Raw genomic sequence first — 26805 nt, 5'->3', positions numbered from 1 at the left:
GTCTGCTACTCAGTTGGAGCTCAATACATTTTCGTTTTCTCCATTATTATCACTTCTCTCTCGAGTAGCTGCCTAATTCTTCTTCCCACTCCTACTTTTACTTCCTTCCGATTTCTTCTTTGGGTAATTAAAATCTGACCATACGAAATGATTGAATAGTTTCTCTCTGATTGGAAGAGTAAAGACCAAAATATTGAAGACCCTCATAGTTTGGTCCCTACCTGCCTCCAGATGGTAGAATGGACAACCGCACAGATTTTAGCAATAATCACAACAAAAATCACCACTAGTAACTAACCGAGCAAAGGGGCGTGATGCAATGGCAACCAAGTCGCAAAGGGAAACAGGAAGAGTTTTTAACATTCACAAAGTGAGCCTCATTTCACATCAGGCTCTTGCTGGGCTCTGTGTCCTGGGCACACCGACCTCCTCTCCACTCCTCCAATGGGTCTCATTGCCTCATCACAGGCCCTTTGCATGTGCTGTTTCCTCTGCATGGAACGCACTTCCCCCCTACTGCACTTACTGAACTCTTACCCTTTCTTTAGATCTCAGGGATGCATCTTTGGCATCTTTGGCATCCCTGAGTGGGTCACATCCTCCCCCACTTGCCCTAGACACGATGTGGAGGAGGTCTGTGCAATTGTGCAGTGTGGTAGCCTGTACCCTCTGCGGGACTGAGCAGAGTGGCACCTGTGAGTTATCACTGGGGTTGTTTGGTTAGGTCTCTGTACTCCCTAAACCATGAGCTTCTTAAGGGCAGGCAGTCTTTTTCATCACTGAATCACAGTGCCTGTGCTAATAGTAAGCATGGATTGAATGACCAAATGCATCATCACTGTCATTATCCTAACTGCCATCATCATCATTGCTGGCAGACACTCGTTTTCTTATGTACCCCTAGAGCCTGCCTTCTCTTAAAACCAGCTCCAGGAGGAGGGTACAGCTCAGTGGCAGAGTGCATGCCTCGCATGCATGAGGTTCTGGGTTCAATCCCCAGTACTTCTGTTAAAAATAAATAAATAAACCTAATTATCTCCCCCTTCCAAAAAAAAAAAAAGGCAAAAAACCAAACCAAAACAAAAAACAAAACTCAGCTCCAACTGAACTGGTGAACCTTGGGTCATGGCATTTATATGATAGTAAGCCCACTTTCCTTGACCCTTAACATGAAACCTGAACAAACCTAACATGCATTTTTGACTTCTGCTTAGATCTCACCAATCAGAAGAAAGTTCTGTTTTTTTTAATCTTTTGAATTCTCCATGCGCTATAGTAATTTGTGTATCTTCAAGTCTTTCTACCGAATTTTAAATTCCTTAGAGATAAGAGCTGGGCTGTACTCATTTTGAATACCCTGAATATTTTCCCTTAAGTATAGATGTGTGACTTAAAGTATTATTTTAACTCATCATTTCTCTTTGATTCTACTAGTATATACTGTTTTTAGTCCTTCTCCTCCAAACCTCTACTTTACCAGTATTTTTTTCTTTATTAACTTTCTTCAAGGAGCCACACCTTTCCCTTTATAAACATTGTAAACAAAATACAGCAACCTAATTTTAAATATATAAAAACAAAATACATATTTAAATGTATAGAGACAGCAACAACCAAAAAAATCTCATCCTCTCATGTAGTATTTCAGGTGCACGTAAAGAAAACAATATAAAATTTCAATTTTGAAACTAAATTTAAAGCGAAAAAAACTAATCAAGATAGAAAGAGGCATAAGGATATGAAAAGACAATTCAGAGAAATAAGAAAATTTCTTAAAACCAATGAGAGTACCACAGTAAAATCATAAGAAAGCTACTTTCTTTCTTGTAGACTTTGGTTTGATTGTATTCAAAATTTAGATATATGTGTCTATTTAATTAATACCTTGCATACTTCCCAAAGAGATTATAACTAATTGAAAGTGAAGGCAGCAAAAACCTCCCAGGAAAGACTGAGAGGCACCAGGAGTAGGCGAGTGAGCCTCCTGGCAACCAAGTCGCAAAGGGAAATAGGAAGAGTTTTTAACATCCAGCAAAATGATGCATACAAGTTTTCCCAAAGAAACAGATTTTCCCCTGGCTAGATTCAAGCACATGGGCAGCCAACTTGACATGTTTTGGTGAAAAATCAGAAGTTGGAATTGGCTCACAGGGTTCCCTCACTCTTGTAGGTATACTATGGCACTACTTACAGGTAAGATGAGTTTTTTTTTTTTAATTAATTATGAATCTGTTAAAGTGCATGGACAGTATTCACCTGAGACCCTAGGATGCTGTGCCAAAAGGCATACAAGTAACCATTCTGCTCTGAAACAAGTTGTTAACACTTAGCACCCTAGCCTCACACCTGTTCATCAAACACTTCAAATCCTAAAGTAAACTGATTTTGAGTGGAACCATATTTTGATAGGTTCTATAAGATGTTAACTTGAAAATTTATATCCCCAGCTATTTTGATGCCTCACCACGTAACACAGAATTATTTAGTACTGCCCCTTACAGTGTGAGTTTAACTTTAACACTTTAGTTTAACACAGTTAAATGGTTCTTTCTCACAGTATTAAATCAATGAAGCCAGTTGTTTTCTAAGGCACATTTGGAATCAGGAGACCATACTTTAATTCCTAGTCCTGCCACTTTCTTGTTGTGTGAGACCAGAAAACAAAAATCCGTTAACTCTTTAAGCCTAAATTTCCTCACCTCCAGACTGGGGAATACATGTCATAAAATCATAAAGACAGCGCTTTCTAAGAGGGTCAAAAGATATAATGTATTCCATAGCTCTATAAAACTGTTAAGCCATATTCAAATATTTATAACATCAATTTTATGGAGTGATTTTATGGGATTATTTAAGCTACCCAGAAGGCTTCTTGGAACCAAGAAATAAATTTTTGGGATGGTTCCTGGGTTGACAAGACTGGTTTTTAAAATACGCTACAGTGGTATGTGTTTAGAGAAGGAACCTCTCCAGAAGTCAGTCTGCATGAATTTTATACTCACTTCCAATTAAAGTTACATTTCCATTAGACATAACCTTTTGTCATAACCTCCTTAACTGCATAATGTCATTTTTCTATTATGGGTTCATCAGAATAGAGGACAGTTATGCGGAAGATCCACAATGATTTAAGGGGAGGTGTATGTTGAGACTGAGCTGAGGGTATGAGTGGGCAATTCTCCTCAGTCTTGCTTCACAGCACGACCGTCTCTCACAGAAGTACCCCACAGAGATGCACAAATTACTCTCAGGGGAGAGAGGGAGGACAGATGCCATTCCATGGACCTCAGATGCTCTCTCCTCCGCATCATCCCCTCCTCACATAACATGGACCAACCCCTGAGAACAAAGTGACCTCTGGTGTACCTTACAAAGTTCCACCGAAACTGGTTCATCTCAAGAAAACCAAGTAGTGTCAACCTCATGGATCATCTGCTAATACTCACAAACCATTCCATGCTCTACTTTTTAATATCTGCAGAAATAAGATATCAATAATACATATAATTAAATCTATAAATGATTTTTAAAATCTGGTGTCAACTTACTGATACCACAGTGATCCCAATGCATGAATTTATTCCTTTGATGTATATTCCCCAGAAATCACATGAAAAACCAATTCACATTAGCCAAAAGCAACTGACTTCTTTAGACAAAGTATATTGTTCTAAATCACTTCCCATGTTTAAGATATAAATTCTTACCTGGGCATATTCATACACAAAACAAAAATTAGAAGGGCTGGGTTTGCTGAATTTCTGGAAATTGCCTTTAAATTCCAAAAATCACTACAGGCAAACCTCAGGATGTTTCAGTGTTTGTGAGCTATATATTTCATCTCATCTCGTATAACAAATGCTTATTTCTGTGCCCTGGTAAGTAGAAAGATTTTGAGTCTGAGTTTTAAATTATTGCAGAGTTTTTTAAAATCAGTATAAAAACAGTATTATTGCAAAAAATGGTCAGTACAGTAAAACATTTTATAGGTTAACCTCATTTTGAGGCAATTTTTAACACAGATTTAAATATTTACATGAGACAATGTACATTTCAACTTCTGAAAGCTTTAGCAAATTATATAAGTAACTCCATTTCTATTTTAGGTGGTTTTCATATGGGTATAATTTCAGGTCTCTCAATAAATAAATAAAATGTTCTGGTAGTTCTAGATTAAAGCCTATACTTAAAGCCACCAGTCTTTACTAACCAATTTACCACTAATGGACAACTACTTTTGTGTATGTAGGTTTTAATCAGAGGAAAAGTAGTTAGAACTTTTAATCTTATGGAAATTTAATTTAAAAGCAGAAAGGCAATTCCACTTTGCAATCTACATTGCCTACTTGATAAACTGAAGGCAGAAAAAACTAATGAAAGGTTATAACTTGAGTCGTAACTGAGAAGTTATCTGTGCATTAAAGATCTCATTGCAAAACACTCTTCGAAATATCTGGAACAATTTCTTTAAAGTTGTTTAAATACTGACAATCAACCCACAGAATGAAGGAGATATTCCAGCGGAATGAGTCTTAGCTACAAAGTAACTCTCAATACTTTAAAAAGTACGTGTAAAACCTTTAATTGGCTCATTTTAACCATTCGTCTTTTTCTAGACCGGTTGAAAGAATAAAATATACATTTTTGAAAAAAATCAGAGTTCTTTTTGAAGTGAAAGTTAAGGGTTCCTAAATGCCACAGAGCCACTTTCCCTGTAAGATTATAACAAGGTAATAAAAGTCAGTTAAAAACTATGATTGAAAAGATGATTTCACTTGAACATAGAGATCTTAGAAATATACTGGAAGTTTTGAATTTGGGCAAAAGAAGAAACTAGGTCAAATGAGGGCCTAGACATGTAAATATTGAAAAGAAAAAGGTATCCAATTATGGCTGGCATTTAAAAGATTCAATTCAACAAAAAATTTTGAACTCATGCTGCTATAAACACAATGGTACAGCAGCCACTTCTGAGAAAGGGTGTGGAGAAAGAAAGAAAAAGAAAAAAAAAAATTACATGCTTCCATTTTTTCCCAAATCTTCTCAAGGCTAATTCTTCCTTTTCATTTAGGTAACAAAAAAGTTAAAGGTAAGGTCATCAATAGTAGGGGGTGAGTAAGGCTGTGAAGGGGGTAGTTTGATGGAGAGAACTGTTAAAGGCTTGATGAGACAGAAATGGGCAGGAAGCAGCGATTCTGGAGAGTGGAAAAGGAACCTTCTAAGGAATGGTGGCTCTGCATTCTCTTTGGACACTTGAGTTCAGGACGGTAGAGCGACCAGTCAGTACAGCTGTATGTTTTTCTCCAGCCACCAACAGCTGCTCTGGAGCACAGCGGAGGAAGCCAAGGGCTGTATTTGACAAGGGATGAGGTTTTGACAGTTATTACGATGTAGGGAGAAAGACTGAGAGAACTAATGAATATTCATACAGGAGTGTTTCGATTGCTGAGCCATAGAATCAAGCTGAGTATTAAAAAAGTATTTAGATAAAAGGATTAATATTCTCAATAAAGTTAAACAATTAATGGAGTGAAGGTATTAGAGCATGTGAGATGGAAGGATGGGAGATGGTCGCCTAAGATGCTTGAAAGTGAGATTTCGGGGGTGATGTAGTTAAGTGAGTACAAGGTCAAGGTTATGGCCATGGGACTAGGTGATGGAGGAGGTGAGAAGATCAAAGGACTGAAAAGCCAGGGTTTCGGGTGGGTCAGCCACATGCAAACTGAGAGCCATGGAGGGTGTGGTGGAAAAGTACAGTCATCCAGACGCAGACATCTGCGATGAATGAAAGGCGGTGAACAACGTGGAAGGTTGGGGATTGTAGTTTGATGGCATAAATTGAAACCTTAAATCCCATTTCTTAAAAAAAAGATTTTTCTAACTACTAATGCTCATACTCTACCAGGTTGGCCTATTTATTTTCTTTATACTGCATCACATTAGGTATCATTTATTTATATGTATGTTTGTCTTGATCCCCTACCAAAATGTAAGCCTCATGAGAGCAGGACCTTGTCATCTGGGTCACTGCTATCTCCCGGGGGCTTAGAATAGTAACAGGCACATCTTAAGCATTGCTGACTGAGTAAAACGAATGAATGAATGAAACTATTAGTCCCTTACAATGTGTCAGGCACTGTGCTAATTCTTAATGAAAAGACAAAGATTTATTTTGTTTATTTTTTAATTTTTAAACATTGAATTACAGTTGATTCACAATGCTGTTAGTTTCTGATGTACAGCATAGTGATTCAGTTATACATTTGTATATTCTTTTTCATATTCTTTTTCATTGTAAGCTATTACAAGACATTGAATATAGCTCCCTGTGCTGTACAGTAGGACCTTGTTGTTCATTTTGTATATAGTATTTAGTATCTGTAAATCCCAAACTCCTAATTTATCCCTCCCTTCTTTCCCCTCTGGTAACCACATGTTTGTTTTCTGTCTGTGGGTCTGTTCCTGTTTTGTAAATAAGCTCATCTGTGTCATTTTTTTTTTTTTTAGGTTCTACATATAAGTGATATATGATATTTGTTTTTCTCTGTCTGACTTACTACACTTAGTATGACAATCTCCAAGTCCACCCATGTTGCTGCAAATGGCAGTATTTCATTCTTTTTTATGGCTGAGTAGTAGACAAAGATTTATAATATTATTAGTTTTCTTTATGAAGCCTTCATTCCATAGGGAGGTTTAGTACTTGAAATGGATGAAAACACTACAAAATATATGCAGTGCATCCTAAATGTCATAGAAACTGCTCTAGGTGTTCAAAGGTAAAAAGGGCGTTCCCCTGCCTTGACTGAAGCTTCACTTCTTTAAGGATGCCTTCCCCATTCACCCCTGTACAGGGCAGGTACCCTGTTACATCTTTCATATCATCACCTTCAACTCATCACAAAGATAGTTAAATAATTCCATAATTGACTTCTAAATGTGTGTTTCCCACTTGAAAATGTGTGCTCCACAGGAGGGGAAGCCTCTACCTTTTCTGACACTGTTGCCTCCAATCCTATTCACAGATGACTGCCAGAGTGACCGTCCTACGGGACAAACAGCTTAATGACAGAGGAACCGGTGGGAAATGTCATACAAATGATAGAGATTTCCTTAAGATTTGTTGACAATGCAGAGAGACAGCTGGCATCTTGTGTTGTACAACACTCTCTCAGCCAACACATCCATCATGCTTTATATAACCAGCTCTCCATGTCATATGCAAAGCGGTGAGTTGAGTTGTATTCCTCTATTATATACCTGGGCCTTATTTATATACTTGTTTTGTTCAGGAACGGTTAGGGGAAGAGATTATTTAATTCATGTTTTACCTATTCCATGTCTAAACAACAATATCTCATGCTTAGCATCCATTTATTCATGGTTCCTTTCTAACGACTTGGGGGACGACTTGTTTTCTGGTTTATTTTCCCTCTGCCTTCCTGAAAAGCCAAGTAGCTATAAATCCCGTGGACAATTGCTGTTACTCCCGCTACCAGGCAGTTAGGAGAAGGCAGATGACACAGTGGATCACATTAACAAGGCAGCCAGAATCCATTAGCTCACTGCACAATGCAGACCTGCTGGATACTCCTGCAATGGGGGTTAGTCCTCTCAACATCACAGCCTGTGTAACAGAACGATTTCTGTGATCATCATGTCCTATTTTCTAGTGACCATTATTACGTTCTTTGATACAGTTTAATGGGCTTTTGTGGCTCTGTCTGTCCAGACATTCTTGGAATCGAGCACAACTGTATTTGCTTATGATATGTCCCCTTTTAGTAAAACACACTTGCAAAGTTGAAAATATTCTGGTCATTCTCAAGACAACTGGTGGGAATATAACCTGGGTACATCCTTTCTGGAGGGGTTGGTGACACCTACCAAATTTTTTAATGAACATAGAACAATTTGACTTGGCAATTTCACCTCTAGGAAAAAGTCCTAGAAAAATGCTTTCATATTTGTACAAAAGTGTACATCTGAGGATGTTCACTGCAACTGTTTGAAATAGCAAAAAACTGAAAGCAATCCAAATGTCTAATACAAAAAGAATTAAATAAGCTACGACACATGTACACGTACAGAGAAAATGCTATGCAGTTCTCTAGAATGAGACAGAACTAAATGCACTGACTGAACCTCCAACTTGTAGTAAGTAGAAATAACAAATCACAGGATCACAGGTACAATATTATACCATCTGCACACCATGAAACTGTGTATGGTCATGCGTGCATAAATTAACCAAATAGTTAATAGTCACTCATAAAGAAGGGTTTTGAACCTTGAGTTGAATACTTCTCTGCTACAGGGCTGTGTCCTGGGTATTGCTAGCATGACAGTATCCTTGGCCTTGGCCGTTAGCCACTTGCTACCAGCAGCAGCCCCACCCCCACCCCCACCCCCCCAGTTATGCGTACCCAAAATGCCTCCAGGCATCACCATATGTTCTGTGGGGGGCAAAATCACCTCTGACTGAATGCCCTGATGCTATAGTCAGTTGGTTAGACATAATGGGCTTTGAAGAAAGACCAGATAGACTGACACACTTATTTACATGTCATATATGTGTGATTTCTTAAAACAAGCATTTCTTGTGCTGTTGTTAATTTTTTATAATAAATTATCATTCTCTCTGGCTCCGCTCAGAGTAGGATTGTCTATGCCCCATCTAATTCTCAAATTTCTCCTTCATTTTGCTAAGGTACTTAAAATAATTATATAGAATTTACCAAATACTCTGATAAGAAACACTATGCTTTAACTTGTTGTATAAGTGTCTTAAGGCAATTTCCTCTCTTGTGAAATGGAGGTGATAAAAATTATCTCACAGGGTTTCTATGTCATGTACAATAACAGACACATTGAAGTAGCTAATTTTCCCCTATTTTGTTCTATAGCATATTAGCATCTAAATTATTAAGATAAAAGGTTATTTTTTTGAGGAGGATGAAATAGGCCTCATGAGAGCAAGGTCACACTGCCTGATTTCTTTCCCCACTGTATTTCCAGTACCTACCCCAGTGCCCTGCACAAAGCAGGAGCTCAGTACATGTGGCTAAGGGACTAAAAGCACACCCGCCTCACGTGCAGTACAAATGAGCAACTATCTCTAATCTAAAATACTAGTTGTTGAGCGATGCATTGACTTCAACATTTAAAAGACCAAGTTACACAAGGAATTACCTCTAATTAGAAAGAAATTAAACTAACATAATTATCATGACTATTACTGATGAACAACAGCAGCTTAAAAACAAGCTTAGTAATCATCTACACCCAGTAAATGCATATTGCATCACAACATTATCACATGTATTATTTTATATATTTTTTCATAACTTGGTAAAGGGAATGAGTTGAAACAATATCGCTTTTCTTTTCACGACTAGTTATGCTGGATGGGTATTGTAGAATCAGAGTCAAAAATAACCTCTGAGGTCATGTCATCTGACCCCAGGCTTCAAGGAGGGATCAGATTTTATTTTTTAGTAATTCCAATGTAGCAAAAGAGATATGTTTCTTTAATAACTCTAGATTCTCTAAAATCCACCAAGTAGTTGGAAGAAATCGTAGGGGAAAATGTCTCGTCTGGGCCTAGCTTTTCTTGGTTTTTAGGGACCACATCATGAGCCCCCAGATGGTCACCTGTCCAGTGCTAAATTAGTAGAACCTTCTGGATCTAAAATGATCAACATTTTGTAGGATGCTGTTAAGAGTTGGTTTCAATGTGCAAGGCATGCATTGACTGCTGGACCTAGATGCACTGGAAAGTAAAAGAGCCAGCACATCTGGTGCTGACTGATAAGCACCAGGACCGAGTTTGTCCCTTCAAGCCTCGCCCCTCCTCTCTGGGGCATCATGAGGCATCAGGAAAAGGCTCCCATGCCACGTTCCCCTGCTCAAGCTGCAGGCATCTGTCAATGCAAGTGGTTTTCTCCTGACCCTGTGCCCAAGGGGCCCTAAGACTGCCAAGATGAGCTCCAAGCCCCCTTCAGGGACGTCTTGGAGGGTACTCTACCTTGGGGATCTTCCCCTTTGGATTACAGGACACCAGAGGTGCCAATGAAACAAGTCAGCGTGTTAGATCGGAAATTATGTAATGTGTGTATTTCCTGGCATCAGGCAGAACCAAAAGAATCTGAGCCTAAGTGACAGTCATCATTTACTAAATTTTCTTTTTTTTGTTTGTTTGTTTTATTGTGTAGATGTTACATGACACAAAAATTTCCATTTTAATCACTTTAAATATACAATTCAGTGGCATTAATTAAATCCACAATGTAGAAACATCACCACTATTTATTTCCAGAAAGTTTCATCACCCCAAACAGAAACTCTTGTATCCTTTATGCAATGACTCTCCATTTCCCCCTCCCCTCATTCTCTGGTAGCAGCTAATCAACTTTCTGTCTGTACGCTTTTGTTCAGTTAACTTTAGTAGTACTATCTAAGATTTATTTAGCACTGAGCATATGCCAAGCATTGTGCTAAGTGCTTTACGTGAATTAGCTCACTTAATACTCATAACCACCCTAAGGGGTCCCTGGTTAACCCTTTTTCTGAGCTGCACTCATTCCTCTCAGTCAGTTCAGTGAAAAAAGAACTGCTGGATGCCAAAATACTCCATTTATGGCGTTTAAATTCAAAGAGAAAGATGAAACAATTTTGCTCCAGGCAGTCTTTTCAAGTCCTAAGAAGCGCTAGTTTTAAGCAATGCGTGCTGAAGGGCACAGCTGTTAAGGTCACTGTCAAGGACTATTCTTGATTTGGTAACAATAAAAGGAAATGAAAATTTCTTCACCAGAATGCCTGTTGAAGTCCTCCTCACAGAAACTTCGCACAGACCCATTCTTGTGCTGGAAATCGCCGACTTGTTCCAACCCGCTACTACACACCTCGCCTGTTACTCAGATGATGGGTGTCCGCTTTCAGCCTCACTTCCTTCTTATACCCATTCCGTCCGAGGCGCTACCCCTTCCTCCCTCCCGTCACTCACCCTTCACTGAGTCACATTCACGCCTGCTCAACTCAGAACTCACAGCTTCAGATATATTCATCCCAATACAACCTGTAAGTAAGCACTGCCTTATCCTTTTTGTACATATACAAGCCAAATCCATCAGAATCAGGTGAGAACTATTACCAGTAAGTTATTAACTAGGCCTCTAGCGGCTCCCCCGACCATCTAGGGATACCTGCTTTCCGCTAACAGACCCCTTTGCGTTAGAGCAACATCACCCAGCAGGAAAGACGGCACACTGTATCTTCAAGTCCCTGATGACACGCGTATACATTTCCACAGCACAGCCCAGGGTCATCATTTAAGGGACATAAACCACAGAAGTAATGCCCTGCTGAAGGTATTAAATGGATTGAATTTTATGATTAAAGTTGAGTTAAAAAATGTAAAGTGATTAGCACCATGTTGGGCATATGCTACGTTTTCAATAACGACCAGCTGATGTATCAGGAAATTTTACAAGGCAGTCCAAAATAAGGATTGAAATTGTTTTTGCATAATAAGAGAAATGGTACATGTCATAACAGAGGGAAAAGTCTTAGTTTAGGAAAATACCTTGATGATTCTTTGAGTATGAAAAATGCTGCTCCTTCTCCTGCCGCCCAGAGCATAGGAGAGAGGAGAGAGAGTGGAGAGATGGGGGGGGGGGGTAGCAGAGGGAGACAGAGAGAGAGAGGGAGGGGGAGAGAGAGAAATTTAAAGGGCTTGAATTGAAAGCTACAAAGAGAGGTTAAGGGCCCCAGGAAAAGAAGAGTCTACAGAGAGAACAGAAGAATGATGCCAGGACTTAAGGGTAGAAGATATCCTGCCTGGGAAGAATTAACTCTGCAGGAGTGGATTTGTGGAACCAGAAGCTTTTATCATTTTGAAGGCCCTTTCAGGAAAAAGAGATATCAGAATATATAACTATCGCTAATTGCACAAAAGTATATGACCAGGTGAGCACCTTGCTAGGGCTCCCCCCAAGGCCTTGAGAGAAGGAAGCAAGGTCAGATAAGTAGAGCAGAAGCTTACGCTTCACAGGCTTGGCGGAAAATCTGCCTCTGACTCTGTGGCAAGAAACAGTCAAAGAATGGGATCGCTATTTCCTTTTGGTTTTGGATCTTTGCTTTTTTCTTACTTAGTCCTCAGCCTTTTAGCTTCAAATCTTTGCTTAAAATCTGGCTACACATTATTTGTACTGGCCTTACTTTGAGGGGAATGAAGGACATGAAAGGAGATGGGTGGTTGGTTGGGCCAAGGCGATTCCAATATGGAAGAAGGAAAACACTCAGCATCCAGGCAGCACAAGGGGAGCAGGGTCCCGTGCAAAATGTCCAAGTAGAACCAGACAGCGGCCCCTTGGGATGTGGGAGTTAAGCTGCGGAGGTGTTCCTTTTGAAGACCTGAGAGTAGATGAGCTCCACATGGGAGATAGTAGTAAGAAGGAGATCAAGTCTGTAATTTAATCTCCACAGGCAGGAAATGAGAAGAAGAGGAAAAACACTGCCAACCAAGGCAGACAGACAGAGAGAAGGGAGAGCAGTAAGAGCCCACGTGTGTAGGAGCTGCCAAGTGGGGAACAGCACAGCACTTCCAGACGGGCTTTGGGTTTCTGCCATCCTGTGTTTAACGCCAAGCTCTTCAATTGGATAGCTCTGGCACCTGGGGCGACTCACTTACTTCTCTATCCTTTCCCCTTAGAATGTGAGTCAAAACACCCCCAACATAAAGTTGTTGCAGTACAACAGCCTGACGAAAATGTCATGTCAAGGAAACCAAAGAAAAAGGGGGTTGCTAGAAAGAGGGGGGCTGCAGAAAGATCAAGAGATGTGAACCCTTTGGAAATAGTGATTAAGAAGTTATCTTTGATTTCCGAGTCATTCCAGTAGTGGAGTGAGGTGTAAGGTAAATGAGTACAAGTGTGCAACACACATCTCCTTTTCGTCTGCCTTTCAAGAAGGTAAACTTGAAGATAAAGACTTGATCTCAGATAATATGGTATGAATATTTATTAATAATGTCAACAAACTCTAATACTTCTCCTCATTCTGTTCCAACATAAGCTAAAATTAGTTGATTGATTCTAATCTAATTGATTTTAGACACTAAATCTTGCCTCTCACTCAGCGTAGGGTGAAAAATTATCTGTGTAACAGAGATTCAGCACCTTTTGGTTTGTAATTAAGTTTTGTGACTTACGGGTAAAGCCCCCTTCCCATCAGTCACTGAGTAAAGGTTTTGGCATCCTATAATATGAAACTTAATTTTGATTCTTGTCTATTCAGGACTGCTTCCAGGTCTCTGTATTTTAATTAATTTCTCTGTTATAAATGGTCAAAACTAGAAAGAGCGTGATGAATAATAAGTTGTCATGTTTACAGAGTCTTATTAGACTGACTGATTTTCAAGAAAAGAGAAATACAAATAGTTGTAGTTAGCTGGTTTTATTTTCCTTGAATTAAACATTTTTAAAGAGAACAATAAGAAGTAGCACCAATATACTCAGCTTTCTATAAAAAAGAAAAAGGTAACGTTCATTTTAAGACTGGATTTGAGCCTTTTAAAATCCAAAGGGGGAAATAAAAACATGCTTGAGTGAGTGATTTATATTTTAAAGGCTTCTCAAGGCAAATGAAAACACAGCTCATCTAAGAAGAAAGAGTTCCACATCTTAAAAGACTAAGAATATCAGAGAATTCCTTTAACTTGTTTTGTTAAGGCTTTTGATTAAACAAGAAGTCGAAGTTCACTCTTATTCAGCCTTATAATTACCTTCAGGCTGAATACTGAGAAAATTGGCAATAAAAACCCATCTAACACTTTACAGTCTACTTTTCACACATTTAATCAGCTGTTTGCTTGCCTTCCAGGCCCCAGCAGTAGGAGTTTATCAGGAAGTCTTCCCCTGGAAATTACAACCGCTGGGTTACAGCTTCACTCTTCTTGAGAGCAATTTCTTCTGGGGTTCCCATATCAGACAGGAACAGTAGTTAGCAATCACTTAAAAGGTACTACTATTATTTTTGTTTCCACCTGTTCTTTCCCTGTTATTTAGATAAAATGCTCCCCTGTGCATTCGACAGAGATATAAACTCCCAAGAGGAAAAACACTGCATTTTCCTTTCCACATCTTCACACATGTCACGCTGTGCGGCGTGCGCCCAGGAACTCCATAAATATTTAATTTAGATAATTTGGCACCTATATTCCACAAAGTTTGCTGCCGTTTTCAAAGGCGTTTAATCACCTTTATGGTGCAGTGGAGGCCAAATACCAGAGCAGAAAGAGCACAGGGTATTTTAACTCGTCAGCCTGATTCCTCATTTCCCCGCTTTACTGGCTGTACAGTCCAGAGGAAAATTACTTTACCTTTTTGAACTGCAGTTTCCTCGTCTGGTAATATTAACTACCCTAGAGGGCTTCTGTAGGGATCAGGGGTCAGGTCATCATAATAACTAACATGCACCGAGCCAATGCTGCAGCCATCGGTATGTATTAACTAAGGTAATCTTCTCAACAACACAATAAAATAAGGATTATTACTTAAAACAAGGAAACAGAGACATATGAAAGTTCAGTAACTTGCCCCAGTCCACACAGCTGGTTAGTGGCAGAGGCTGGATGCATACCCAGAGAACCATCTTCCAAGCCTATCTTTAACTCTTAACCATCATGCTACACTGCCTCTTTATTATTGCAGAAAGTGCCCTTAGCCAGGCAGATGGAAGTAACTACTGCTATGAAAAACTGTAATGAGAAGAGTCCTAGGTCACCCCAACAGGCCAAGGCCAACCAGACCCGGTGCGGAAATCCTCCGGGGCCTACGAGTTTCTACCACTTGGGCATCTCAGCTCTGCTTGAACGTGGAGGCTGGGTCATCCCACGATAATCAGTTTGTTTCTTATTTGGAGCTCAAACTCGTGTCCTGGTAAACTGACTAGTTTTGCACACTAGAGCCACACATAATCCCCCAAATTCACACGCTAGTTCAGCTCTCCATGTACTTAAGGGCAGTTTGCATACTATTGTTCAATTTTCTTTTCTTTTTCTCATTTCTTGGTTAACATCTAGGGTTTATTCAACCATCCTCTTATATCTGCCAAAAGTTTCACCTCCCAGTAACTATTTCCCGATCACACTCCCAGTTGCCAGGAACCTCTCAAAATTTGTTGGCCAAAGTGAATGTAATATTCCACCATGGAATAAGTAATACAGAATTCAGGGAGACTATTACTTATATTATTTTGCATATTGTTTCTATTAACACAGACTAAGTATGTATTTTCTTTCAGAGCTAGCCCTTTATACTTTAGCTCATATTTAACTTGGATCGACAGTCAAGTAAAGCACGGAACTGTTAAATTTGGTTTCCTTTGTCCTGTGCAATTATTTTTTCTAACCAAATGCAAAAAGGTATTTATATTTTATTAATATTCATTGAATGCCTACCATATGCAAAGCATGATGCCAAGCCCTATGAGAAACCCAAAATCATAGGTTTCATTTCTATTCCCAAGGAACCTGTACTCCAGCAGGAGGAAAGAGGAAACAGGGGGAGGAGAGAAAGGACAACTAGAGGAAAGAAGAAAGTCGGAGGGGTAGGGCAAAGTGCACAATGAATGTGGGCCCAAGATGTAAGCGATCAGAATTAAGAATCTAAGAATGAAACACTGGTAGCAGCAGCGTGTCCTTATTTGAAAGCTGAAAGTAGGACAACTACAGGAGGTGCTTTTAAATGTTTGTTAAATGCCAGAGTGTGATTCCGATCCCCTCATGCCTACAACCTGAGGAGCTTTGAATCTTGGTTCTGTCTTTTGCCATATTAGCTACCCTCCCTAATCTATGTCATTTGCAAATGTGAGTCGCCTTCTTTAACTCGACTCTATCCCCATATATTTGATATTTAACCCTGGCCTTAGTTTCAATCTAAAAAAAAAAAACCTATAATATATTTTATTCTCTCGAAAAGCAGCAGAAGTCCAAAGGAAGGGTCACCTGTCAGCTGGATAAAACTGACTGCTATGGGTTTGCTGTGCCTAAGCCCTAGTGGCTTGTTTCAGAAAGCTTACACGAAGAAAGAAATGGAAACTAGCCACAGATGAGAACCCTCCGGAGAGAAGGACAGACTCTCTTTGGGAGCATCAGAGATTGAGTGGAGAGAAAGCAGCAGCCACATCCCAGCTCCCCCTTCTAGTAAACTGGGTTAAATTGTTCGTATTATCATTGTTCCTTCCTATGTTCCGCCCCGTTTTTATTCTGCCACCACGAGCAGATTTGTTAGCAACCACAGTTCATAGTTTGCAGGAATCACTAAGTCATCGGTAAAATCATACTTATGTTTAAATGAGTGACTTTCTTTCCGATTCCAGTCATCCTGAGAACGGCAGAACATTAACATTTTCTTTCTGCAAACACATGGTTTAAAAATAATATTAAATTCACAAGTGAGCTCGTTTTTAAAACTGGAAATTCCTCTATGGCACAAGAAGAAGCCAAACAGAAGATTTGGATTTTATGGTCCACGTGGTGACCACAAGATCCTTGAAGAGCTGCCCTTCAGTTTAAGTGCAGGATAGGAACACACACACACACACATGCACTCAAATAAAACGTTCACCAGCACAGGAGGTCAGCAGGAGGCACTGTTTTGCCTGTACTTCGGCAAGGAGAAAAAAGTGTTTGCTCTTACAGAGTTTTGAAGTTTAAGTTTATACCACCTGGGTGGTATACGACTTGGCGAAGAAATTAACACAAATATTGATCATAATACTCCTACTATACCTGCAGAAGCAAATGCAAAATTCCTCTGGAGGGAAGAGGCCTGAGGTTTCACAGGCAAAGCTTCAATGAAAGTAAGGTCAGACATAAAAAAAAACCCAACCAACCAACCAACCAACCAAACAAACAAACAAAACACATGAAACAACACTGCATCATGAGCAAGAGTCAGCAAACATAGTAAAAGGCAGACTGAGATGCCCTTGAACTTCAGACAATACAGCAATGTGATAAAGATTATAATGTAATATAAGTATGTTTAAAGATATAAAAGAAGGAGCCAAAACTATAAGAAATGAATAAGAACATAAGGGAAAAGAACCAAAATTTGAAAACTAGAACTCCTAGAAATGAAAAAGGTAGTTATGGAACTAAAAAAATTTCAGTGGACAGGCCTACAAAGGATTAGACAAAGCTGAGAAGAGGAGATAACTGATGCAGACTAGGGGATGGATATGAAGAAATCACAAAGGCCACAGCACTGAGAGATAAAGAGATGGAAAATACTAAGGAAAGTTGAAGAAGCATAGAATGACAAGGGTCAACATATGGGGAGTCCAGAGGAAAGAGGAGAGTGAGAGAGAAGCAATATTCCAGGACACAAAGTCTGAGTGTTTTCCAAAACAGATGAAAAAGATGACTCCTCAGATTCAATAATCTAAAAGAGCCCCAAACAAGATAAATAAAAATATCGATACCAGTACTGAAGCCACAGACTGGGAAAGGGGGGTCTTAAAAGTCATCAGAACAAAAATGTATTTTCAAGTGAACTACAGGTGAACGGAATGCAGACTTCTAAACACAAATCTCAGAGTTTGGAAAAGCAGTGGAATGCCTCCCTCACAGCGCTCCAAGGAAGCAACCTGGAATTCCACCCCTAACTCACCTAAGAGGGAAAATCACGCCAAGCCCACTTCAGACCAATACTCCTTCCTGTTACCAAATTAAAAACAAACAAAAACTCTCACCAAAGGCTTTTTGACTGCACCTGCGTATGAGGGAACTTGGGTACTTAAGCCATATTTTCTAACAGACTCATTCTAAGAGCGTTCTAAAGTAGGTCCTTCAGGAAGAAAGAAACAAAACACAGAAGAAAGAAATTGAATGCAAGAAGCAAAAATAATGTGACTATAAATAAAATGTGTCCTAGACATATTGTGAATTAGAGAAAACTGAGTGCCAGGTAGCTGTTCACCTCTATCTATCACTTTTTAAAGTCTTTCCCGGATACCCAGTTTGTACATTCCCCTATCATATTTCTAATGAATAGATGTTCATCAGATTATGTATGTAAAACATATTAGAAGTTATGAACGAGAAAGTTGTAGAACACTCCCAACCAAAGGATGGGGGTGCCCAAGGGGGAAAAAAGAAATCTTGTACCCAACATGTGCATTCTCATTAGCAACCCCAGAATTAAAAATTTAAAGTCTACTCTTTGAGTGGTAGCAGGCTTCTGTAACACTGGCTTTCCGATCTGAATGACTCCGTCTAATGAAAATGTATCAATAGTGTGATTTTTCAAGACATGTTGTTAAGCGGGAAAAAGCAATGATTAGGGAAGAGATATAAAGGAAATCTAATATTCACTATATGCTCGTTGTCCTTTTAAATTTTATACCATGTACATACATTGCTTATTCAAAATATTAATGAAATACTCAGTTAATTAATTTTAGAATAGTATCAAAGAAAAATCTAAAAAGTGACTTTTATTTGGTTTGTTTTGAGTAAAAAATGAGGTGATAAGGATATTAGGAACTCAGGGGTATATAATATAAGTTCTATTCAAAGGTGATCCATTGAAAAAATTATCAATATTTTTAAAGTAAAAGTGAAGATCTTTTCCAAAATCCCAAACCACTTGGTTGTTTTTTTTTTTTTTTTTTTTTTTTTTTTTTTTTTTTTTGGAGACCTGCCTTCTAACAGCGTGAAACCTATTTTTCTTCCCTTACGTTAACTCCATGATGTGTCCTCATTTCCAGTGTTAATTAGGTGGGCCTTAAAATAAAAGAATCTGAAAAATTTCCCCATCAGAGTTGTTATCTATTATACATGACTGATACATGGAAAGAGAAAGTTTTTTTTCCAATTAACCTGGAGGACTTGGAAGAATGACTTTGAGATTTAACACTGAGACCTTTCAACTAATTTTTGAATAATACAAAACTTAAATTTCCATAAAACATTAATTTTTTAAGATTTGCATTAGAACTAAAATAAAGAAGTTCTAAGTAAGTGTAAAGAATGCAAATTCCTAAATTGAACATTTAAAACCAATAAAGTATAGGAAAATTATACTTAAAGCTGATTTATAAACCAAGAAAACTAGTCATTTCTTATTCTTAACCCTTATTTTATAACATCTCAGGGTATGTCCAGCTAATTTAAGGCCATTTAAAAGCTTCAAACAGTTCTGTATACAAAGTGTTACTTAAAATGCATAATATAATTGCATCAAATGTCATTTATTGAATACTAACTGCATCCAAGACATTGTGTTGTGCACCTTGCTTCCATCATTTAATCTCCAGAACAAATCCACGAGGTAGGTATTATTATCTTCATCTTAGATACATAAAAATTAAGGCATAGAAAAATGAAGTAACATAGAAAAGGCCAACAGTACAGCTAGGACTCATACTGATGTCGCTCTGACTCCAATTTTTGCATTCTGCCCACTATGTGAAATGTTTCAAGGAGAACAAGGGATTGGCAACAACATTAAGCAAGGAAAGGGTTATTTAAAAGAGGTTAAGAGTTATTTAAAAGAGGATCACCAACATAAAGAGAAAATATGTCTTAAGTACTCAAGTTCACTCATATGCAGGTGTGGTCAAAAAGCCTTTGGCGAGAGTTTTTGTTTGTTTTTAATTTGGTAACAGGAAAAAGTAACATTGGGATCTAAACTCCTAATTCATCCAAAGTTCATCAATGCACATTCATTCATCAAATGTAAGTCATTCACTTTTATCATTAAAGACCAAGTTTGAAGATCAAATGGGTCTCAGTAAAAATGACTGGAGGCCCCACCTGGGGCAAATTAACAGCTCCTTCCTTGGGTCTGTTCCCACATTACAAAAGCTAGACAATGATCTGCTCTGTGTCTTTTCCCTTGAGAAATTCAGGTCTGGAACAGTGACTTTAGTAGACACTCAGAAGGATCAGAAGCTGAGCTTCCTTCATTCCATGTTTTCATTACAACAAAGTTTATCTAATGGCTTTTGTGTGTGAAGTTTGTATTTGTTTAGCTAGAGCAAAATGAATTCAAACTAACACTGAAAAAAAGATCACCGTTGTTGGTAAAAGCTAAAGTTTTTCTTTCTTTTTTAACTATGTGAGCTCAGCATTTTTACTCAAATTCTCCTCATGTCCCACAGAAAGACATACATTTTGGTAACAGAGTTTCACTATGAGTCATTTTGGTAAAGCAAAGTACGCTATGGTCAGAAATGTTTTGAAATTTTTCCTTTGCTTCTGAATTTTTTCAGTCTCTGTGTAAAAGGATATAAAATGATGTAAACTTCTGAAAAATATGCTTTTTAGAAAAAAACTACATGATCATGAAATTAATCAATATATTCTTTTAATGATGAAAAATGTGCTAGTTTAACCAAATCAGGAAATTTAGTACAATTTGACATTAATAATAAATGCTCACTATGCATACCCAAACTGCTAGCAAAGTAACTTTGTTACTATAAACAAACTGAAAGATTTTTACCACCTATAGTATAGCAGTAATAATACAAACCTTTACAAATCAACCAATCTCAAGTAATTTGAAGTTACCTTGGAGGTAAAGCAACATTCATATACGCCTCAAGCTTCATTTCATCTTTGTGAAACTACAGATACTAAAAAACTACAAAACACTTAGGAATGCAACTTAAATTTATATTCATTTAATTACTCTTGGAAAATCTCATCTCGCATTTTGATCTGTGGTCAAGAAACCCATTATTTTATACACACACACACACACACACACACACACAAAGCCATTTACCACCAAAATGTCTGATTTTCTTTTCTTTGATAGTGTAGCATATTTTTTTAGCTTAACTGTTTGATATCAACTTTTTCCCAGTTATAAGCATTTTAATTTGATTTAAGTCAGCAGTTACTTACAGAGGACTGTGAAATCTTTCAGTTATGCTGTAAATCATGCCTGAAAGATTTACTTTTAGTATAAGAAGACAGCTTTGCATATTAATTAGGCCCTCAGACACATGTTTGCTGAGGGTTAGCGATTGTGTGGTAAATACAGCAAGGCAGTGACAGAACCGTTAAACTGTAGCATGTACTTACTGAGTTATCCAAGGAATAATCACCTTGCTAAATCCGAGTTAAACATGTGATAGAATACTAGGATGTTTAATTTTTAAAATGAAGTTATGCTGCACAGGTGGGTGGCCTGACACAGTGGCTAGAAAAGAAGGCCATGAAAAATGAATTTTACTCGGTACAAAACATGCACATAGCCCTTCTGTGAAGTTGGTAAGTGGATTCAGCCATTTCACTAAGACACACATGATGCAGAAAGAGACTAAGTAAATTAGGGGGAGGAGGTTCGGAGGAGACCTCAACTAAAGTAACCGGGGTTGGTAAAGTTCATGCACATTAAGACTGTCTTTCAAAAAAAAAAAGCATAAATCCTATTAGTTCATCCTCAGAGATTCCATTGTGAGGGCTCAACAGATGGCCACTGGGGCCAGGAATTCAACTCCTTTCTAAGCTCTCAGGCAGCAGGCAAGTCCAGCAAGGCCAAATTTAGGCCATTCCTGTACTCAGGAAATCTTGGCAATCCTGGTGCTCTCCCTGCCTTGGGAGAGAAGCATTGACACAGTCTTCACTGTTAAAGACACCAGGACTATCTGGTGGTTGAAGGGGTGGGCACAGTAAAAAGCACAGACCTCGCAAGTGATGACAGTAGGATGAATTCCTAAGCCTATTAAGGATCGGAAGACTTGAGTTCTAAATTGCAGATCTGTATCTACAATTAAACACCATATATAAGTGACTTCACCTCTCGGTGCCTTAATTACCTCATCTGCCACGTGAGACTACAGGACCAGAGGACCCTGAAAACCTCTTTCAACTAATACTCAAAGTTGCCCAGCAAACATGGAAGCAACCACATCATCTTTTTCCTCCTCCCGTACATACACCTTTGTTTATTCATTCAACAAATATTTGTGGAGCACCTGTTAAGGGGCAGGCCTTATATTATGTCTCAAAGATTCAAAAGTGCCACGTTCTACCCTTTACCCCCATGAAATGCAATGCCTGGCATGGAAATGAGGCAAGGAGACAGAGGGACAAGAAGGTGAAAACTGGGTAGATTAGCAGGAGTCAACTCTTGAATGTCATGTTAAGAAACATGACCTTTATCCTGAGGGCAATGGGAGGCACTGAGGTTTTTTCCACATGAGCTGATGTGATCAGATTCGTGCTCTGATCGTCTGTGGAGACCAAGCTGGAGAGAGAGAGGCCTGAGCCCTGAACAACTATAGTTGTAACCAGAATGGAAAGAAAGGCAGCCTAGTGAAGAGAACCACGAGGAGCTGACTGGGGGCGGGGGCGGGGACAGCTCGGCGGCAGAGCGCACGCGTAGCACGCACACGGTCACGGGGGAGGTGACGAGTTCAGTCTGGGGGTCTCTGGCTTCAAGCTCCCAAAGGAGCATCAGGTGTTTGAGTCTGGATCATCGTCCAGAGAATGAAATAGCAGTTAGTTCTCTTGATCAATGATGGGAGATTCTCTCTCTAGTAGTTCTTATCTATTTGGAAATCACAGAACTCATATAAGAACTTTAAGAGCCCAGTTCTCACTGAAGAAAAACATATACATGCACAGATATTCAGAGAATCCACAGACCCCCGAAGTCCATCCATAGACCCACAGGGGTCCAGGAATTCCAAGGGAAGACTCCCTGCCAGGGGTGGAAAGAAGACAGGGGTGGAAAAGGGAAGTAACTCAGAGCTCCTTGCCCTGACTAGATCAGAGGAACGCGGAAAACAATTTGATTGCTTTGAGTAAGAAGTAGCAGCAATGACAGACGGCGGATATGGCAAAAGACTGGCTGGATGCTGACCACACCAGTTTCACCTTCCTGAACAGTCAGCTCAGCCATGTTTTCTAAGCCCCTCGAATGCACGTGGTTCGTTCTTACCAGTGGTATGTGAGGGGAAGGGACATGTCACTTCTGCCCCGAGGCAGTAACACTGGGTGTGCGTTTTCCATGCCTTCTCTGTGAGCCTCTCCTCTGGCGGATCCAGAGGTCAGGGACTGAGCGTGGCTTCTTCACAAAATGCCAACAGCCAGGATCCCTAGCTTGAGACACCCCAATCCCAATTTGACGTATCAAACTGAGATGGGAGTGAGCAATATGCCTTTTACATTAACCACTGAAATCTTGGGACGTGATATAGAAGCTCATGCTAATTACCTTTATCAATAAAGTAAATATCAGTGATAATAATAATATCCATCATATGTAACACAGTCCACAGGTTAAATAATTTTATACTATCTGCTTTAATTTTCTTTATAGCACTATTGTTACCTGACAATATCTTATGTGTTTATTTTCCTGTTTAAAGTCCCTCAAACCTCCTACACCATAATTTCCACACAGGCAGGGCCCCAGTTTTGCTCACTGCTATATCCTTTTTCTAGATCTGTGCTCAGCATATTACAGATCGTAACTAAACATCTATTGACTAAATGAGTGAATATATTATTTCACACGAGTCTCTTTTCATCTGAAGGCAGTTTTTAAAAGGGCATGTCTTCCATTTATATCTATGTCAACAAAAGTGGTGGTGTTGGGAGGTGAGGAGTTGGGGTCTAACCTGGAGCAGTAATTGGGAGAGATGCTCTGAGGCCACTATTGCTATTACATTCTCTCAGCTAGGAGGCAGGAATGCCTTGCTGCTCAAACAGTGAAACACAGTCTTGGGTCAAGAGATGCTAGAAGGCAAAAATAAATTACAGCCCATTGTCTTGGAGCAACAACTCTACTTATTGGTAAGTAAGTTAAGTATTTATATATGGAATTGAAATAAATGAATTCGTAGGCTAAAACTTGATGTTTTGAAGAAATTTTATTCATCCTTGTAGGAGACCATTTCAGGACCTCCCTGGATGAAGGCATTCTTCTCTCTCCTCTGACATTAGAGTGACTTAAGAAGAATCTTTGAAGAGCACTGATTTAGATTAAAAAGTCTCAGTTTGGGAGAAGAAAGACCTTAGTATTCGGCTGCTAACCCTATGACTTTAGAAAAAATTTAATCACTATGAAACCGCTATTTTTGTTTGTACATGGAGACAATACCTATCTAGAAGGAGACCTGTGGAGAGTAAGGTGATGCACAAAGTAAAAGACACAGAAGTTATGCACCTTGCTCAGGGTGACATAACAAGGGAACGGTTGAACTAGATTTTAAATCCACACCTGTCCTTCTCAAAGCCCTTGGCTTTTATAGACAGCTACTTAGAGCAAGTGTGGGACTGTCTTCTCACAGACTGAAAGTTCAAGGATAATTAAACAGAGAAAGCTAAATATTCTGTTGGGTTATTTTTAGCTCCAGTTTTAAATTTTACATTGCTCAGATTAATCTTATGTCATCCCGGACTTCCACAATCTCATTGTATGATTTTTCTCTGGTGGAAGAATGATATGCAGGATTGGGCATAGCCATTATTCATCCCAGATTTTCTGGGACGGCCTTTATTTCAAAATTCCACACCACTGAAATGCCCTGAAAAAGTCACAATTTCAGCATCCAGACTTTGCACCAAAAGCAGCACAAAATACAATCAGGAAACATGGTCACCATAGATGTTCATACACAGGAGGGTCACCGTGTACTTGGATGTGTGTGGGTTTATCAGCGGAGATCACAAGATAGAAACATTGTAGGACCACTGCATTGGAAATACCTGATTTTGATCTAGTAAATCTTATGATGGTTAATTACCAGCAATCCGTATTTTTTAAACAAGTTAACAAGCGCTATGGGTGATTCACATGCACGAGTTTTAGAACTCCTGATTAAGGAAATGATCTCCGTAAGAAAGAGTCTCACCTATCAAAGATAGCCACGGGGCATTTTCTATTAGAGCCTTTGTAACCAATTAGTCACTGAAGTTTGAAAAGCACCACTTAGAGTTACTTGTAGAAAGAAATGATGCAGTGATGCAGGCCCTTCTGTGAGCATCCTTCTGTGCACGGTGGCAGCACCTATGCAGAAAAACTGTCACCTCCCAAAGGGACCAGAGCATTTTCTGTCTTCCATTCTGATCAGTCAGTGCTTTTATTAAACCAGATGACCCTGCAGGTAGGATGGAGATGACATTCATGCATTTACCATACTGAGATTTACGGTAAGCAATGCGACCTGGCGACCACCCATCACTGGTGGCAGCAGCTTTCTCTTAGGGACAATAATCAGATTTGGGGAGGTTGTCTGCTATTAGAACCCACCTAACTCAAAGCAACCAAAACTATTACTGACATGATTTTAATTAAGAGCTAATATTCAATGCAATTTTTACATTCTCAAAGTGTGTCTTTTCAACTGACAAAACATCTTACTTTGGGTCATAAGCTATATAAAGACCTATATATATATATTTTTTAAATATTTTTAAAACTTCCTAGTTTTAGTGTCTAGCAGAAAGAGTAAGTTCTGAATGGACTTGGATGAGGGATAATTAAGGAACAGAAAACCTTAAGTATTTTGTAAACAAATAACAATGAATAGTAAATAGACAAGGTAAAAATCTCAGATGCAGATGCAGGAAGGAGTGTGTCCTAGGAAGTGAGCTGGCCATAAGCTTGACCTCTGTGTTTTACTGTGGTTATACAGATTCCAGGGAAAATGGGCTCCCAATGAGTAAAATGAATGAGAAAGTTGTAAAATCTCAGGCAATCCCACATATTTTTCTGAAAAAGTTCAATATGCTTCTAGTTATAAGAGCTGTAGAACCTCCTTAGAGTGACCCTGGGGGAACGCCCAGTGATTAGGCGTCACTGAAACGGCCCACCTCCCCTCTCCTAACACTTCTGTGTTAATAGCTCCATCCCTCGAGAGCCCATTTGAAACCTGAAACATTACTTTCCTCGTGGATTACTTTATACGTTGGCATAAAAATTCACTCTCTAGAAGATGGAATGACATCCTTACCGGTTTCGCAGCTGGGTCCGGTGAAGCCTTGCGGGCAGGCGCACACGTTAGCAGCAATGCAAGCTCCTCCGTTTCTACAGCCATCTTTGCAAAACGCTAAAATAATTCAGACACATTATTTTAGCACTTTAGAAGTGAGTCGCTCAAGATACTCCAAACCAGCTTTTCTTTATGGCCTTGGGATGTAGACATCAAACGCTAAGTGCTATTATAGTTTCATTTTCATAGAATACTTTCCAGATAGGTAAGAAGCTTCAACACAGTGTGTAGAACATTATTCTTTCCAATGTGAAATATTTTCACCTGTAAAAGAAAATACTGAACTTTCTCTTAACAAAAAACAGTAACCTTACACACCAGGAAGAGCATTTGAATTAGTATTGCATCTCATTGTAACGAACTGGCTTGAAATGAAACAAAAAAATGACAGCTAGCCTAGACAGTTTTCTTAAGGAGTAAACCACGATCTAGAGAATGAGATAAGAAAGTTTTTAAGAAAGGATTGAACCCTCTGAGGCTCTGATCATGCTACACGCTGTCCAAAGTATCAAAACACTAGAGAAATGCCCATCCTACAAAAAGTTCTAAATCAGTCCCACGATAAAAGAGCCAATAATGAGAATTTGCTAAAGACTCTTCAGGAAGAACCTTGCATTCCTCTGCCAAGGACAGGTCAGGATCCAGGGTCATGGGCAAAGGCATTGCATTGCCTGTTGTGTTAGAGTGGGTTTGTGAGTGAGAAAGTGTTTCTACAAGTAGAAAAAGGAGCCACGCTCTGAGCCATTGCAGGAGCTGCCTTCAAAACAGGTGAGAAAGTCAAGA

The 26805-nt window shown here is 39.1% G+C and overlaps 1 protein-coding gene across 4 annotated transcripts in view; it reads right to left on the bottom strand.

Annotated features, from left to right (window-relative positions):
- The window catches only part of NELL2 (neural EGFL like 2), a 288103-nt gene that overhangs the window by 55487 nt on the left and 205811 nt on the right, over nucleotides 1-26805 (bottom strand). For all 4 annotated transcript variants that reach the window (XM_074374993.1, XM_010964165.3, XM_010964166.3 and 1 more), the window contains one exon: nucleotides 25984-26079. In XM_074374993.1, the coding sequence (XP_074231094.1) occupies nucleotides 25984-26079 (96 nt within the window). The remainder of the gene's footprint in view (nucleotides 1-25983; nucleotides 26080-26805) is intronic.

This window comes from Camelus bactrianus, chromosome 12 (assembly GCF_048773025.1).
Source record: "Camelus bactrianus isolate YW-2024 breed Bactrian camel chromosome 12, ASM4877302v1, whole genome shotgun sequence".
Classification (NCBI taxonomy): domain Eukaryota; kingdom Metazoa; phylum Chordata; class Mammalia; order Artiodactyla; family Camelidae; genus Camelus; species Camelus bactrianus.
The sequence above is the reverse complement of the archived record's forward strand: the minus strand, read 5'-3'. Positions and strand labels throughout refer to the sequence as shown.